General features: G+C 40.4%; 1 protein-coding gene across 1 annotated transcript in view; it reads right to left on the bottom strand.

Annotated features, from left to right (window-relative positions):
• TPD52L1 (TPD52 like 1) overlaps positions 1 to 13,135 on the bottom strand; it is a 106,123-nt gene that overhangs the window by 87,877 nt on the left and 5,111 nt on the right. The window contains exon 2 of the mRNA XM_004382751.1: positions 6,495 to 6,556. Within this exon, the coding sequence (XP_004382808.1) occupies positions 6,495 to 6,556 (62 nt within the window). The remainder of the gene's footprint in view (positions 1 to 6,494; positions 6,557 to 13,135) is intronic.

A 13,135-nucleotide genomic window follows, 5' to 3' on the forward strand; every position in this document is an offset into this window, starting at 1 on the left:
CTCGTTAAGCAGAGCAGGCTGCATGTGCATTATAGGAGAAAATGCCCCCAAATTATTGCAGCTTTTATTCCTATGGATAAGATTTTTATTAGTCTGGTTAAAATAACTGGAACAGGTGTTGCCAATCCAAGGTTTTTGATTTCACTGCAAACTCATGGGAGTGGGTTGCAGTTCCCCCCTCCCTAATTCTTCATCATGTTGGGACCTCCACACCAGGACAGCTGGAAAAAGAATGGGCACCCAAAGCACATTGTTCATTTGCACACCTCACATTGACAGTCTTTAAATACTTGCTCAATATTTGTTTAAAAGAAGTGGGGAGAAATTGTACACCTATTTCCTGTTTTGTAAATTATCTATCAGCTCTCCAGTCACCTCTTTTCCTTCGAGCTCTCCCACAACAAAATCTAATGAGCAATGCAGAATTTACTAACTATATCATAGGGAAGACTTAGCAGTTGCCTTCAAGTCGATTCCAACTCTTGGTGACCCCATGCATGTCAGAGTAGAACTGTGCTCCATAGGGTTTTCAATGGCTGATTTTTCAGAAGTAGATCACTAGGCCTTTCTTCTGAGATGCCTCTGGGTGGACTCAAGCTTCCAACCTTTTGGTTAGCAGTCAAGTATGTTAACTGTTTGCACCACCCAAGGACTCCTAAAAAAAAAAAGCAAACTCGTTGCTGTCGAGTCTATTCCGACTCATAGCGACCCTATAAGGACAGGGTAGAATTGCCCCATAGAGTTTCCAAGGAGCAGCTGGTGGATTCAAACTGCTGATGTTTTGGTTAGCAGCCATAGCTCTTAACTACTGCACCACCAGGGCTCCCAAGGACTCCTAGGGAGACTAAAAAACACCAAAATTAAACCTGTTGCTGTTGAGTCCACTCCAACTCATGGCTAGGATATGGTTTACAGTATTTCCTGGAAAAATCACCATTAGAAGCATCCGTGTCCTACGTTTCTCTCCTTAGCGCCAGTCTTCTTCTCTCTCCCTCTCTATTTCTTTTTCTCCCTCCAGGAATCTCCTTTTCTGGGTCCTTTCCTCCCTGCTCTCCACATTTTCCCTTACGCTCTCCACACCCTCTCATGTTCCCTTTCTTAAGAAGAACAACTTAGTTCTATCTCAGCTTCTGTATTGACATCGACACACCCTAGCCCCTAACCTTAACATTGTCCTGAATTTCAAAAGCCATTAGGCTAAGGATAAGGCTTTGTTTGTCTTCAGTAAAGATCAAATATCCAGTTGCCAGGATCCACTTTACCTTAGAAGGCAGTAGGGACCATAAATGATTTTTTTTTCCCCCGGCTCATCTTTAAATTCGAAATAAGCAATTTCTACTGCACAAAATAGGAGAGAGATGAACGAATTCTACCAATAATATACGAAGTCACATGTACAACCTTGACTTAATTGGTACTATATATCCAATTCCACTGATAGTTTACATCCCTTACAGATTAGCCCTCCACTGGAAGAAGCTTGGAGCCCTGGTGGTACAGCGGTTAAGAGCTCAGCTGCTAACCACCAGGTCAGCAGTTCGAATCCACCAGCTGCTCCTTGGAAATCCTATGGGGCAGTTCAACCTTGTCCTATAGGGTCGCTATAAGTCGGAGTCGATTAGACAGCAATGGGTTTGGTTTGATTTTTTGGTTAGAAGTAGCTCTCTTTCACTCCTTAATCCAGCTCTGTCTGGAAAAGTACTTGGCCTTAAACTGGTACCTGCACCAAATAAAATTAATATATTGGGACAGTAACTTAAATAGAAATGATTTTCATTTTAGAATCTCCAGAGAAACTTGACAAACCCTTTGTTAACACTGTCTACACAATCTTATAAACTCTAAAAAACCAAACCAAATCCATTGCCATCAAGTTGGTTCTAACTCACAGTGATTCTATAGGACAAGGTAGAACAGCCCTATAGGTTTCCAAGGCTGTAAATCTTTACAGAAGCAGACTGCCACATCTTTCTCCTGAAGAGCAGCTGGTAGGTTTGAACCACCAACCTTTTGGTTAGCAGCCAAGCACTTAACCACTGTGCCACTAGGGGTCCTGATAAACTCTCTAAACTTGGACATAAATCATGTGCTACCATAAGTCCCAGTGGCAACACTTTCCATGCATTCTACAATATGGGGAGGGCGGTGTTGACTGAGAGGAGACAGAATGCCTCAAATCATTGGATGAGTGTCATGCTCTAATTATTTAGTATTTATTAAAATGCATTACGTGTTCACATCATGCTAAATCTAAATCCAATAGGGGTTACAGACATCCAAGGCAAATTATGTGATAAAGACTGTAGTCTGAATTACAGGATACAATTCTATTCATTCAACTTATACCCACTGATTGTGGCACATGTTCAATCTCATTTCTGTCTTTAAAAAAAGTTTTAATTTCCAGAATTAAATTTATGGAAAATTAAATGCCTTATTATGAGTCCAGTCTTAAACAATAAGAATCGTATAAACATTGCATGGACCATATCAAACTCTACACTATGTAAGGTTTTGTTAAATAAATAAAATAACCAACAAAAGCTACCATTCTAATACACAGTTTCAAGACTGGTGGAAAGAAATGCTATTGGTGAGGCCCAGCTCTTGAATTTTGGGTATGATCTCTGAGTCTCCGTTTATTATTTTGTAAAAAAAAAAAAGCTCAGAATTCCCTTCTTGGTCTCAGGGCCTTATGCTGCACCAGGCACAGATTCATATGCAAATAGTAGGTTTTAAATACACTATTACTAACTATGATGATATAACTAATATCAAAAAACCAAATCCGTTGCTTCAATACAGGACAGAACAGAACTGCCCCATGAGGTTTCCAAAGAGCGGCTGGTGGATTCGAACTGCCAACCTTTTGGTTAGTGGCTGAGCTCTTAACCACTGCACCACTAGGGCTCCATAACTAATATAGTATATTTCTAGTTCCTAATTTACACATATTTTTCATGGGAACGTGGTACCATACAAAAGCTACACATCAGGTGCTTAGCAATCTATTGGCCACTTTGCAGTTTGACAGCTTAGATTCCAAAGATACATAAAAATCTTCTAGAGAAAGAAAGTCATCTTTTAAACATTATTTGATAGTTTTACTTGATCTTCCAAAAAATTCAGTATAACCAGAAGTCAAATTCTAGCATCTCTTATAATAAATCTTGTCTTAGGAGTAGACATATATCCTGAGCATATTTCATGAAAAAATGCTTGGTTTAGGTACAGCATAGTCCAATTTCAAACACATAATAAAGCTCAATGGCAGTAGAAAATGCAATAAAGTTTACATATGCTGGAATTAGAATGTTTCTAATGTGTATCATCCAAAGTATACAGTCTTTAATCAACCTCTTCACCGCTTCTAAAACTGTGAGGCAAAAAACATGACTAAGCTGGCTGGAATCCACTCTAGTAATGGTAACTGAGTAGTTGCTATGGGCAGCCTTTTTTTTTTCTGTTTTTTACTTTGTGAGAAGTCATTTGAACTATAGACATAGTTCGTAAAATTAACTTTTGGACACATTGCATGCAGGGAGAATTTAGTTGTATGGAATAGAAAATATGCAAATATTTTTACTTTCATAACCTCTGAAAATAAAAGACATGCCATTCACTCGGTTGGACTGTATTTCTTGTTTCAGTGCACAAATGCTATGAATTAAGAAAATAATAGGCTTAAAATGGAAGTCAAACATGCTTCAGGTTGAACCGTTCAAAATTGTGTTTTTGTAGGCAAAAAGTAGTCAAATACTGGCAATTTCATAAGGCTCAACTTAAACATAACATTTTATGTGATGCAAGAGAATCATAACTGACAGTACTACTAATTTCTCTTTAAACAGGGACAATAAATTTACAAGGAAAAATTCACCTTCTAAGTTTAATATGGGGGCAATGGTGGTTCAGCTGTAGAATTATCACCTTCCATGCAGGACACCCAGTTTTGATTCTTGGCCAGTGTACCTCAAACGCAGCCACCACCTGCACACTGCCATATGCTGGACAGGTTTCAGTGAAGCATCTAGACTAAGAGAGACTAGGAAGAAAGGCCTGGCAATCTACTTCCAAAAAATCTGCCAATGAAAACTCTATGGATCATAACATTGTGCGTGGGGTCGCCATGAGTCAAGGGCCAACTGGACAGCTGCAACATCAACAATATGTTAATATGGAAAACAGAAAGGAATTTGAGATCCAGCTCATCTATGTCAATTAAGGAATTCTCAAACACTGATTAGTCATGCAGTGTCCCTACTGTGATATACAATATGTTTGGAGCAACATTTAACAACAGTGAAAGGGTACTAAAAATTCTATCACTCTACCACTTTAATTTTAGGAGCTTTTATGAGGAGCTATAATAATTAAAAAATAAACAAAAATAAAAAACATTTTCTTAACAAAAGCTGAAATGTTCACCCCTCTACCCCTACCCCCATCCAGGGTTAGATATGATTTAGATACGATGTTATCCACTCATACTATTCATTCATTTATTTTTCTTCTTCCACAAGTACTTATGGAGTGCCTTCCATGTGCCAGTAGTTGCTCTAGATACTAGGGATAGAAGAAATGAAGAAAATGGTCAAAGTCCCTGCCCTCAAGCAGCTTAAATGCTAGCCTGAAGAATGAGAAAACAAATAAATAGTTATGCATAATATAAAATGACATAGTACTAGGAAGAAAAATAAGGCAGAGTAAGGAGGATAGAAAGTGATGGGGTCGCTTTTTTATATACATAAATGTTGTTGTTGGATGCCATCAAGTCAATTTTGACTCATAGTAACCCCACATCATAGAGAAAAACTGCCCTATATGGTTTTCTTGGCTGTAATCTTTATGGAAGCAGATCTCCAGGTCTTTCTCCCGTGGAGCCACTGGGTGGGTTCAAGCTGCCTGCTTAATCGTTTGCACCACCAGGGCTCCGTATATACATATATATTGTTGTGTGTCATGACGTAAGTCAATTCCGACTCATAGCGACCCTATAGGACAGAGAAGAACTGCCCCCATTGGGTTTCCTAGGCTGTAATCTTCAAGGGAACAGATTGCCAAGAACCACTGGTGGGTTTGAACCACCAACCTTCCAGTTAGTAGCCAAGTGCTTAACCATTGCACCACCAGGGCTCCTTCATATACATATATGCACATATACATACATATATACACACATACATATATACATACATATATACACACATAATACAATAAACTTTTTCATTTGTGCCTTATTTATCTTTTCAAACACCTAAAATAGCAGAAGCAGAAATCTCCACTTGTCATTAGAAGCTTTTCAGGACACTCAGAAATTCCAACCATGCTACTAAGCAACAGACACCGGGATTTTCAAAGTCCTGTCATCCAGAACATGTACCTGTCTCTGTGGGCTTTGCGCTCCTTCAGCAAGACTGCACTGCTAATCAACATCCAAGTCACAAAGACCAGAAATAAGATATGCTACCTGAAATGATAAGCACTGCCAGCACTTCCCCCCCAATGCTTTATTAAATTACTGTGAGAGAAGCAATTGAAACATTGCAAAAAATTTAACTTGTTCATTCTCAAAATCCGTCCAAACACCAACACATGGCATTATTTTGTAAGTCTAATTTTCACTACTGCTATGCATATCTTCAGGATTTCACTCATGTAAATAAAGAAGGGCAAAATGCAGTCACCATTTCAAATATTTATCCTTTGGTTAGCAAAATTTCAGTGTGTTTTAGTAGGTGAAATTTATGCTTCAGGAGAGAACTTTGTATATGGGCCGGATGTCCAAATTCCATCAACTTGTACGCTTATTTCTATATTCAACCTACTTGCCTTTCCTTAGCTCCAGAAAGCTATTTTTAATTTTGTGGTAGGTGGCGTACAAAACCCAAAGAATTTTCTGATAAAAGAATGCATTAAAAATAGTAGCTTGACACCTAACTGTACAACAAAAATAGGGTGGTGAGCTCACAAAGAAAGGATTTTGGTTTGTTTACCTTTTATCCTAGCATCTAGTGCAGAGCTGGACACAGAGGGGTACTCAATGCATATTTCATGAGAAATTAATAAATTAATCTTACTTTTTTTCCTTCAATTATCCTAATTAGTACCAATGACTGTGATAAGCACTTCACATGCATCATGCCACTCAACTGTCACAAAACCCACTGGGTCGCCACCATTTTCACCATTTTGTAGAAAAGCAATCTGAGACTTGGTTAAATTAAAAGTCACATAGCCAAGAAGTGATTGAACAATGACATGGATCCAAATCTGTGTGTCAACGTCCATGCTCTTCACCACTAAGCTAGACCTCCTTTTAATGACAGAACCTTTGCTTGCTGCTATTTTCTTCATCTTGACTTCTCCCCATGTGACCACAGTCATCTCCTCAGACTAGAGAAATAGCCTATGTTGTATGTAGTCATTCCTTAAATGAGAAGTATCAGCATCTAGAATAAAATTTTAGGGATTACATTAGAAAATGAAAATACCTAAGGTGGCTGCAAGCTTTTCAAGCATCGGAAATGGAATTTTCACTTTCATCCAAACATAGCTTAAATAACATAATGTAAAAAAATAATAGAGCAACACATGTTGAAGGAATTTAACTGGGTCTCTCAAAAATGACCTGGGCAAGACCTTGAAGGGCAAAAGGTGAGCAAATAGAGGACAGAGAGGCAGGGATGAGTCTGTGATGACAGAGTGGTGGCAAAATAAAGACTGAACCCAAGCCTCCTGGATCCCAGGCCAGTGCACTCTCTGCTGCATCCAGTTGTCTCCCAAAATGGTTGGATTAAGAGACAAATGACAGAGAACAATAGAAAATAGCTACCCAGAGGAAAAAAAAACTACGTTTGTGTTGGGGCAGACAACCAGGGTACTCTACAGACCACTCCTTGGACTTTATGCCTGACTCAAAGCAGAAAGTCCTTGGGCTCAAATGACTGAGCCAGACACAAACCTTGTAGTTTAAAGGAAGAAAGAGAGAGAGCAGGGCACAGATTAACAGGGAAGCTGGACTCTTTCTTCTTCCTCGTTTCCTTCTGTGAGCACCTGCTCATAGCTACACGCAAGCACACAGCAACCAAGGCTGCCATTGAATAAGAAGAGACCCGCTGGTAGAAATTAAGGGTTGTACTCATTAATAATAGTGGTAGATGACCTTTGGTCTTATAAGAACAGTAAACTCAGGTTTGATGTCTTTTTTTTTTTATTGGAAGGGGACAGGGAGTGGAGCCAATTTTTCATTTATTTAACTACTTTGTTTAATTATTTGCTTCCCATTCATTTTCGCCATTCATACAACTATCTTATACTGAGCTAAGACAGTAAGAACAGTATGCTGATTTCAATAAAGCATTTACAAGGAACCAGTAGACTTTCCAAAGATTGCAGCTTAATTCATTTACTCAATAAATATTGATTGAACCCTTACTTGTGTCAAGCTCTGTTCTAGGTGCTAGAGAGTAAGTAGTGACCAAGAAAATTAAATATGCCTAGCCTCAATGAACTTACATTTGGGGAGGTGGGATGGGAAGAGATAATGAGCAAAAAATTTTAAGTAAAATATATAGCACGTTAAAGGAGCCCTGGTGGTGTAATAGTTAAGCGCTCGGCTGGTAACCAAAAGGTCAGTGGTACAACACAGCAGCTACTCCACATGAGAAAAGACCTGGCAATCTGCTCCCATAAAGATTACAGCCTAGAAAACCCTATGGGGCAGGTTTACTCTGTCACTTGGGGTCGCTATGAGTGAAAATTGACTTGATGGCACTCAACAATAACAGCATAGCATGTTGGAGGGGGATAGTTGCTAACAAGAAAAACAAAGCAGGGAAGAGAGGGAACTAGGAAGTGCCTGTGTGTTTGTGTGTAGCCAGAGGGTGGGGTGCAATTTTATACAAAGGGTCTGGGATATGCCCCTCACTACCATTTGCAAGGTCTGAGGCAAGAGCACAGAAGAAGGCCTGCAGTCTCTCCTCTCTTCCCACACAGGCTCCTGCACTGTTTTGGTTTTCTGCTGCTGAGAAGTAAATTACCACAAACTCCACAGCTTAAAACAACACACATTTATTATTTCAGAATTTCTGTGGGTCTGCAGTCCAGACACAGCTTGGCTGGGCCCTCTGCTTAGTGTCTCATAGGGCTGCAATCAAGGTGTCAGCCAGGATGCATTCTCATCTCCAGGCTTCACTGGGGAAGAATCCACTTCCAAGCTCACTCAGGTTGTTGGCAGAATCATTTCCTTGCAGCTGTAGAACTGAGGGCCCCAGCTTTTTGCTGGCTGTTGGCTGTGGGCTGCCCTCAGGTTTTGAAAACATCTGCAGTTTCTAGATGCTGACTTCAGCTCCTTGCCACACGGGCTTCTCCCACAAGGCTGCTTACTTCATCAAGCCCACGAGGAGAGTGTCTATTAACATAGCATAATCATGTGATGTCCTATCTTTTATAACCTAACAAGGGGAGTTACACCCAATGGCCACTGTCATATTCTGTTGATTAGAAGCAAGTCACAGGTCCTGCCTGCACTGTAGGGAGGGAATTATACAAGGGTATGAACACCAGGAGTTGAAATCACTGGGGGCCACCTCCAGATCATGCACTGATACAGACCTTATGCACAAGCATGTTGACAACCCAGCCCAGTGAGTGTGCTTCAGAATCACCTGGAGATTGTGTTAAAACATAGGTGGCCCCACTCTCAAAATTTCTGACTCAGTAGGTATAGGGTAGGGCCTATGAATTTGCATTTCTAACAAGTTTTCAGGTGACGTTGATGTTGCTGGTCGAGGGACCACACCTTGAGAGCCAGTTCTCTGGCCTGTATGGTCAAGCTACACCCTCCCCCTCAAAACAGCCATCTCTCAGTCATATCTCAGGAATAGAAATATACATGCTAGGAGCATCGTCAGTCATTGGAAGGTGTCTACAAGCCTGGTAACACATTGGGAATGTTTGGAGAGAAAATTCTGGAGTTCCAGGTACCCAGAGCATGGTTAGAAGAGAAGGCATATGTTTCAGTTGTGCCTCTGGACTACTCACTTGAACAAAGTCTCAGCAGAGGAGGGCTAAAGTGGATCCCTCTAAAGCCAAAGGCTCAGGACACGTGTTAAGAACTGTGAAGGGTCTGAAATTTTACCCAACTTCCAAGCAAACAAGTTAGCCTGCCAGTTTCATGGATTCTGCCAGAAGACACAAGAATCCTGGGTCACAAACAAAAGACAATTCACCAATCACAGCAACAGCAGAAGGCAGAGTAGCATCATTGTGCCAGTTCTCTGAGCCCTAATTCTCACAGGATGATGGATGAGGGCCAGGTGGCCTGTGCACATAGTGGGGTGCATTACAGGAGAGTAACACTAAGGTTGGGAAGCCCCAGTCTTATGGAGGGGCTGCTAACAAATCTGACCAAAAACAGCTCCAGAGGGAGATGTTATCTTTATTATCCTGGAAAGTAAATAACTTTGCTCCTAAGTGAGGCAGTGTCTATCTTCCAAGGTTACCTGCTGTACAAAATCCTTGAAAATATAGTCCAGAGAAAACTAGCTGTTAATGCCTTTACTCAGAAAACAATTTGTGTAGAAACTCGAGAGACCTATGGATAATTGTCTCCCAACGAAAGGGGTCCAGTCGCTAGGTCTAAGAGTAATTAACATTGGCCAGGGCCATTTGGGCAAAGAACCAAAGAAGGTGAGGAAGCAAGCTAGGAAGGTATCTGGGGGAAGAGTGTTTGAGAAAGAAGGATCAGTATATGCAATGGCTCCAAGGAGGAAGCAGAAGGAGAGGATTAGGAGGGGAGGGCAGGGAAGCTTATAAGGGAGGAAGGGAAACAGGTCATGTAGCGCCCTTGCGGGCCATTGTAAAGAATTTGCCGTTTATTCTGAGTGAGATGGTGAGTTATGGGAGAGTTTCAAACGGAGCAGTGGCATGATACTACATGCTTGGAGAGGACATTTGTGGTTACTGAGAATAAACTGAAGGTAGGCCAGAAGCAAAGCAGGGAAACCAGGTAGGAAACTCCTGCAGTAATTCGGGTGAGATCATGGTAGCCTGGACCAGGGCAATATCAGAAGAGGTAATAGGAAGTTGTCCAACTCTAGCTATATTGTGAAAGTTGAGCTGACATGACAGACTGGAAATGCAGTATAACAGGGGAAAAAAACCCAAGGACTAGGTTTTGTACCTCTATATTTGGAGTGGAGTTACCATTAACTGAGATGGGGATGACTTGGGCAGAACTAGGGAGTTCTGGAGGAGGGAGATCAGGAGATATCTTGAGACTTCCAGTTGGAGTCCTGGGACATCTAAAGAGGAATAACAGAGACCAAGGACTTGACTTTCCTCCTGGCCTGTCCTAACTCTTAAGTAAAGAATACTATCTCTCTATGAAGTCTTCAGTAGAATTGAATCCATTTTGGAAGCCAAAATATTGAGAAATATTTATATACAATTTTGGGTTTAGCTTTTATTAGAGCTGTTCACAGCTCATTGATGTACAGGGGAAAAAAATCATGGAAAAAATAAAACTATACAACAGCTGGAGAATCTGAAATTGAGCAATCTGAAGAGATCCACCTCCTCCCCAATCCCAAATTGTCTTTTTGTTTTGAATGAATCACTTCCGCTTCCAGGATCCTTGACAAGGTGCTCTTTCTACCGAGTGACAAAAGAAAAATGCATTTAGCAATTTCCAAGAGGCTGCAGAAGAGTCTACGTTTCAGATTTACGTCAGGGAAAATGTAGTTTGCATAAGGTCCAAGTAACCATTGGTAAGTCTGGAGGTGGGTGTAATGTATATACAGCCATTTTCAGTATATGGTACATTATCTAGCTGCAGCACAAACAGGAAGGTGTCAGATATTTGCCTTTTGAGGAAGAAGCAATATGCTGGTGACTAAGGGGGTATTCTTGGAGATTTGTGGCTTTTTTGAAAATTTCACTTCCTCTGCATCAAATACAACACTCATAAATGATTCACACTGTGAGACACTATTTAAAATTCCTCTTTCCTTAAGGATCTAAACCTTCCCTTTAGCCAATTCAAATTCATTAAAATGTTCTGTTCCTCCCCTGGTGCAGTAACAATGATTCTTAATTTAATGCATATATTTTAAATAAATTACACTTTATTTCTTAACTATCCGATGAAAAGTAGAATGACAGGCTTGAAAATGTACATTTTGGGGTCTTTTTGTGTTCTTAACTGCATCCTAAAACAGCATATTTAAGAGATGGCTTCAAGGCGCTGTTGGGGGCATCTCAGAAGTGCGATAAAAGCAAAAGCCTACAGACATGGGGAGCAAGCCAGGCCGATGACTGAGGTGGAGGCCCTCTTCTCTTCACTTGCCACTTTAGACCGCGAAAATTTAACACAGAGATTGTCAAAGAAGCTTAAGGACAAATCCTCTAACTAGCCATGTTCCAACACTTTCATTAGGTACCTAGGTATTGTGCTAATATGCTTGGGAGATGATTAAATGAAGAAAATACATTCATGCAAACAAGTAATTATAATAGTCATAAGACTATAAAAATCTTTCTTTAGTCCCTTCAGCCAACATTGAAAGAATGCAGATCCTACTTTCAAAAAACAAGCTCATAGATTCTATGCTTTTTATTTAAAGTCCTGAGATTATTGGATAAAGATGAATGCCAAATGGAATAACGGATTTTAACCACTCCACATTTTTTGAACAGGCTTTTCCCAGCAGTTAGTGACAAAATTCCATACTGGTTCTAAGAATCACATATTGTATGACTTTTATAGAAATCTTAATCTTGAAAAGGGAACTAAAATAGCCAACTGTTGATAAACTAGCACATCCCCCCAAGTTGCCATATTATGGGGCTTATTTCCACAGACCTCAGGTACTCTGGGTCATGTTCATGTTCCCAGACCCAGGCCCTGCCCACAAACGGGATGGACAGGGCAATTAAATTCTTTCCTTTTGAAACCACTTTGACCGTAAAGAAAAATCTACTATTTGTAACTTTACACAGACTGCTTCTGCACACCAGTTGAGGGAAATGGTATAGAATAGTAATTAAAGTCCCAAAGTATGAAGTCAAACTCTCTGATTTTAACTTCCAGCTCCAACACTCTCAAGCCGTATGACTTGGAAAAAGTTGTGCAACCACTCTGTGATTCAGTTTCCTAATCTATAAAATGAAAAGAGCATTACCTTCCTCATGAATTTCCTGTATTTAGAAAACAAGATGATGTTTTTCATTTTAAAAACTGCATTAGCATGGTGAAATGTTACTGTCATCCTCAATGTGGATTAGTTCTAATTACACTCCAGCACTCAGAATCTCGCTGGGATGAGAACATATCATCTCAGCAGTTCTATGTGCCATTACACACAGGGATGGATGACTTTGCTTACAGGTGCTGTCGAGTCATTTTCGACTCATGGCGACCCCATGTGTTTCAGAGTAGAACTGTGTTCTATAGAGTTTTCAAAGCTGTGACCTTTTGGAAGCAGATTGCCAGGCCTTTCTTCTGAGGCACCTCTGAGTTGGTTCGTACCATCAGCCTTTCAGTTAGTAGCCAGGCACTTAACCATTTGCACCACCCAGGGACTCCTATACTCCCTGAAAAAAATGACCCATGTCAAATCCGTCTTTGTCTCCCCTCAGTATCTTGCCCAGCACATACTGACAGACAGTGAACTATAATAGTTAAGCTCATAATCTGGACTCAGATGGACCTGGAGTTGAATTCTATCTTCCTCACTTAACTTCTATGAGCCTCAGTTTCCCTGTCTAGGAAATGAGTTGACAGTAACGGCGTTTCCCTCATTGCGTTATCATCAGGATTCAACAAGATAATACATGCAAAGTTCTTGCATATGCTAAAAATAGCAACAGCAAACATTTATATAGTACTTACCATGCATTGGGCACTGTCTTAAGACTTAACACTCGTTTAATCCTCATTACAATCCTATGATATAGAGACTATCATTAGCCCCTTTTTACAGATGAGGAAACTATAGCCCAGAGAGATCTAGTAACTTGTTCAAGGTGTGTAAATGGTGTCATGGTTTGAATTATGTCCCCCAAAAAATGTGTGTACCAATTTGGCTAGGCCATGATTCCTGGTACTGTGTGATTTTCCTGTATGTTGTAA

The sequence above is a fragment of the Trichechus manatus genome, unplaced genomic scaffold (assembly GCF_000243295.1).
Source record: "Trichechus manatus latirostris isolate Lorelei unplaced genomic scaffold, TriManLat1.0 scaffold00098, whole genome shotgun sequence".
Classification (NCBI taxonomy): domain Eukaryota; kingdom Metazoa; phylum Chordata; class Mammalia; order Sirenia; family Trichechidae; genus Trichechus; species Trichechus manatus.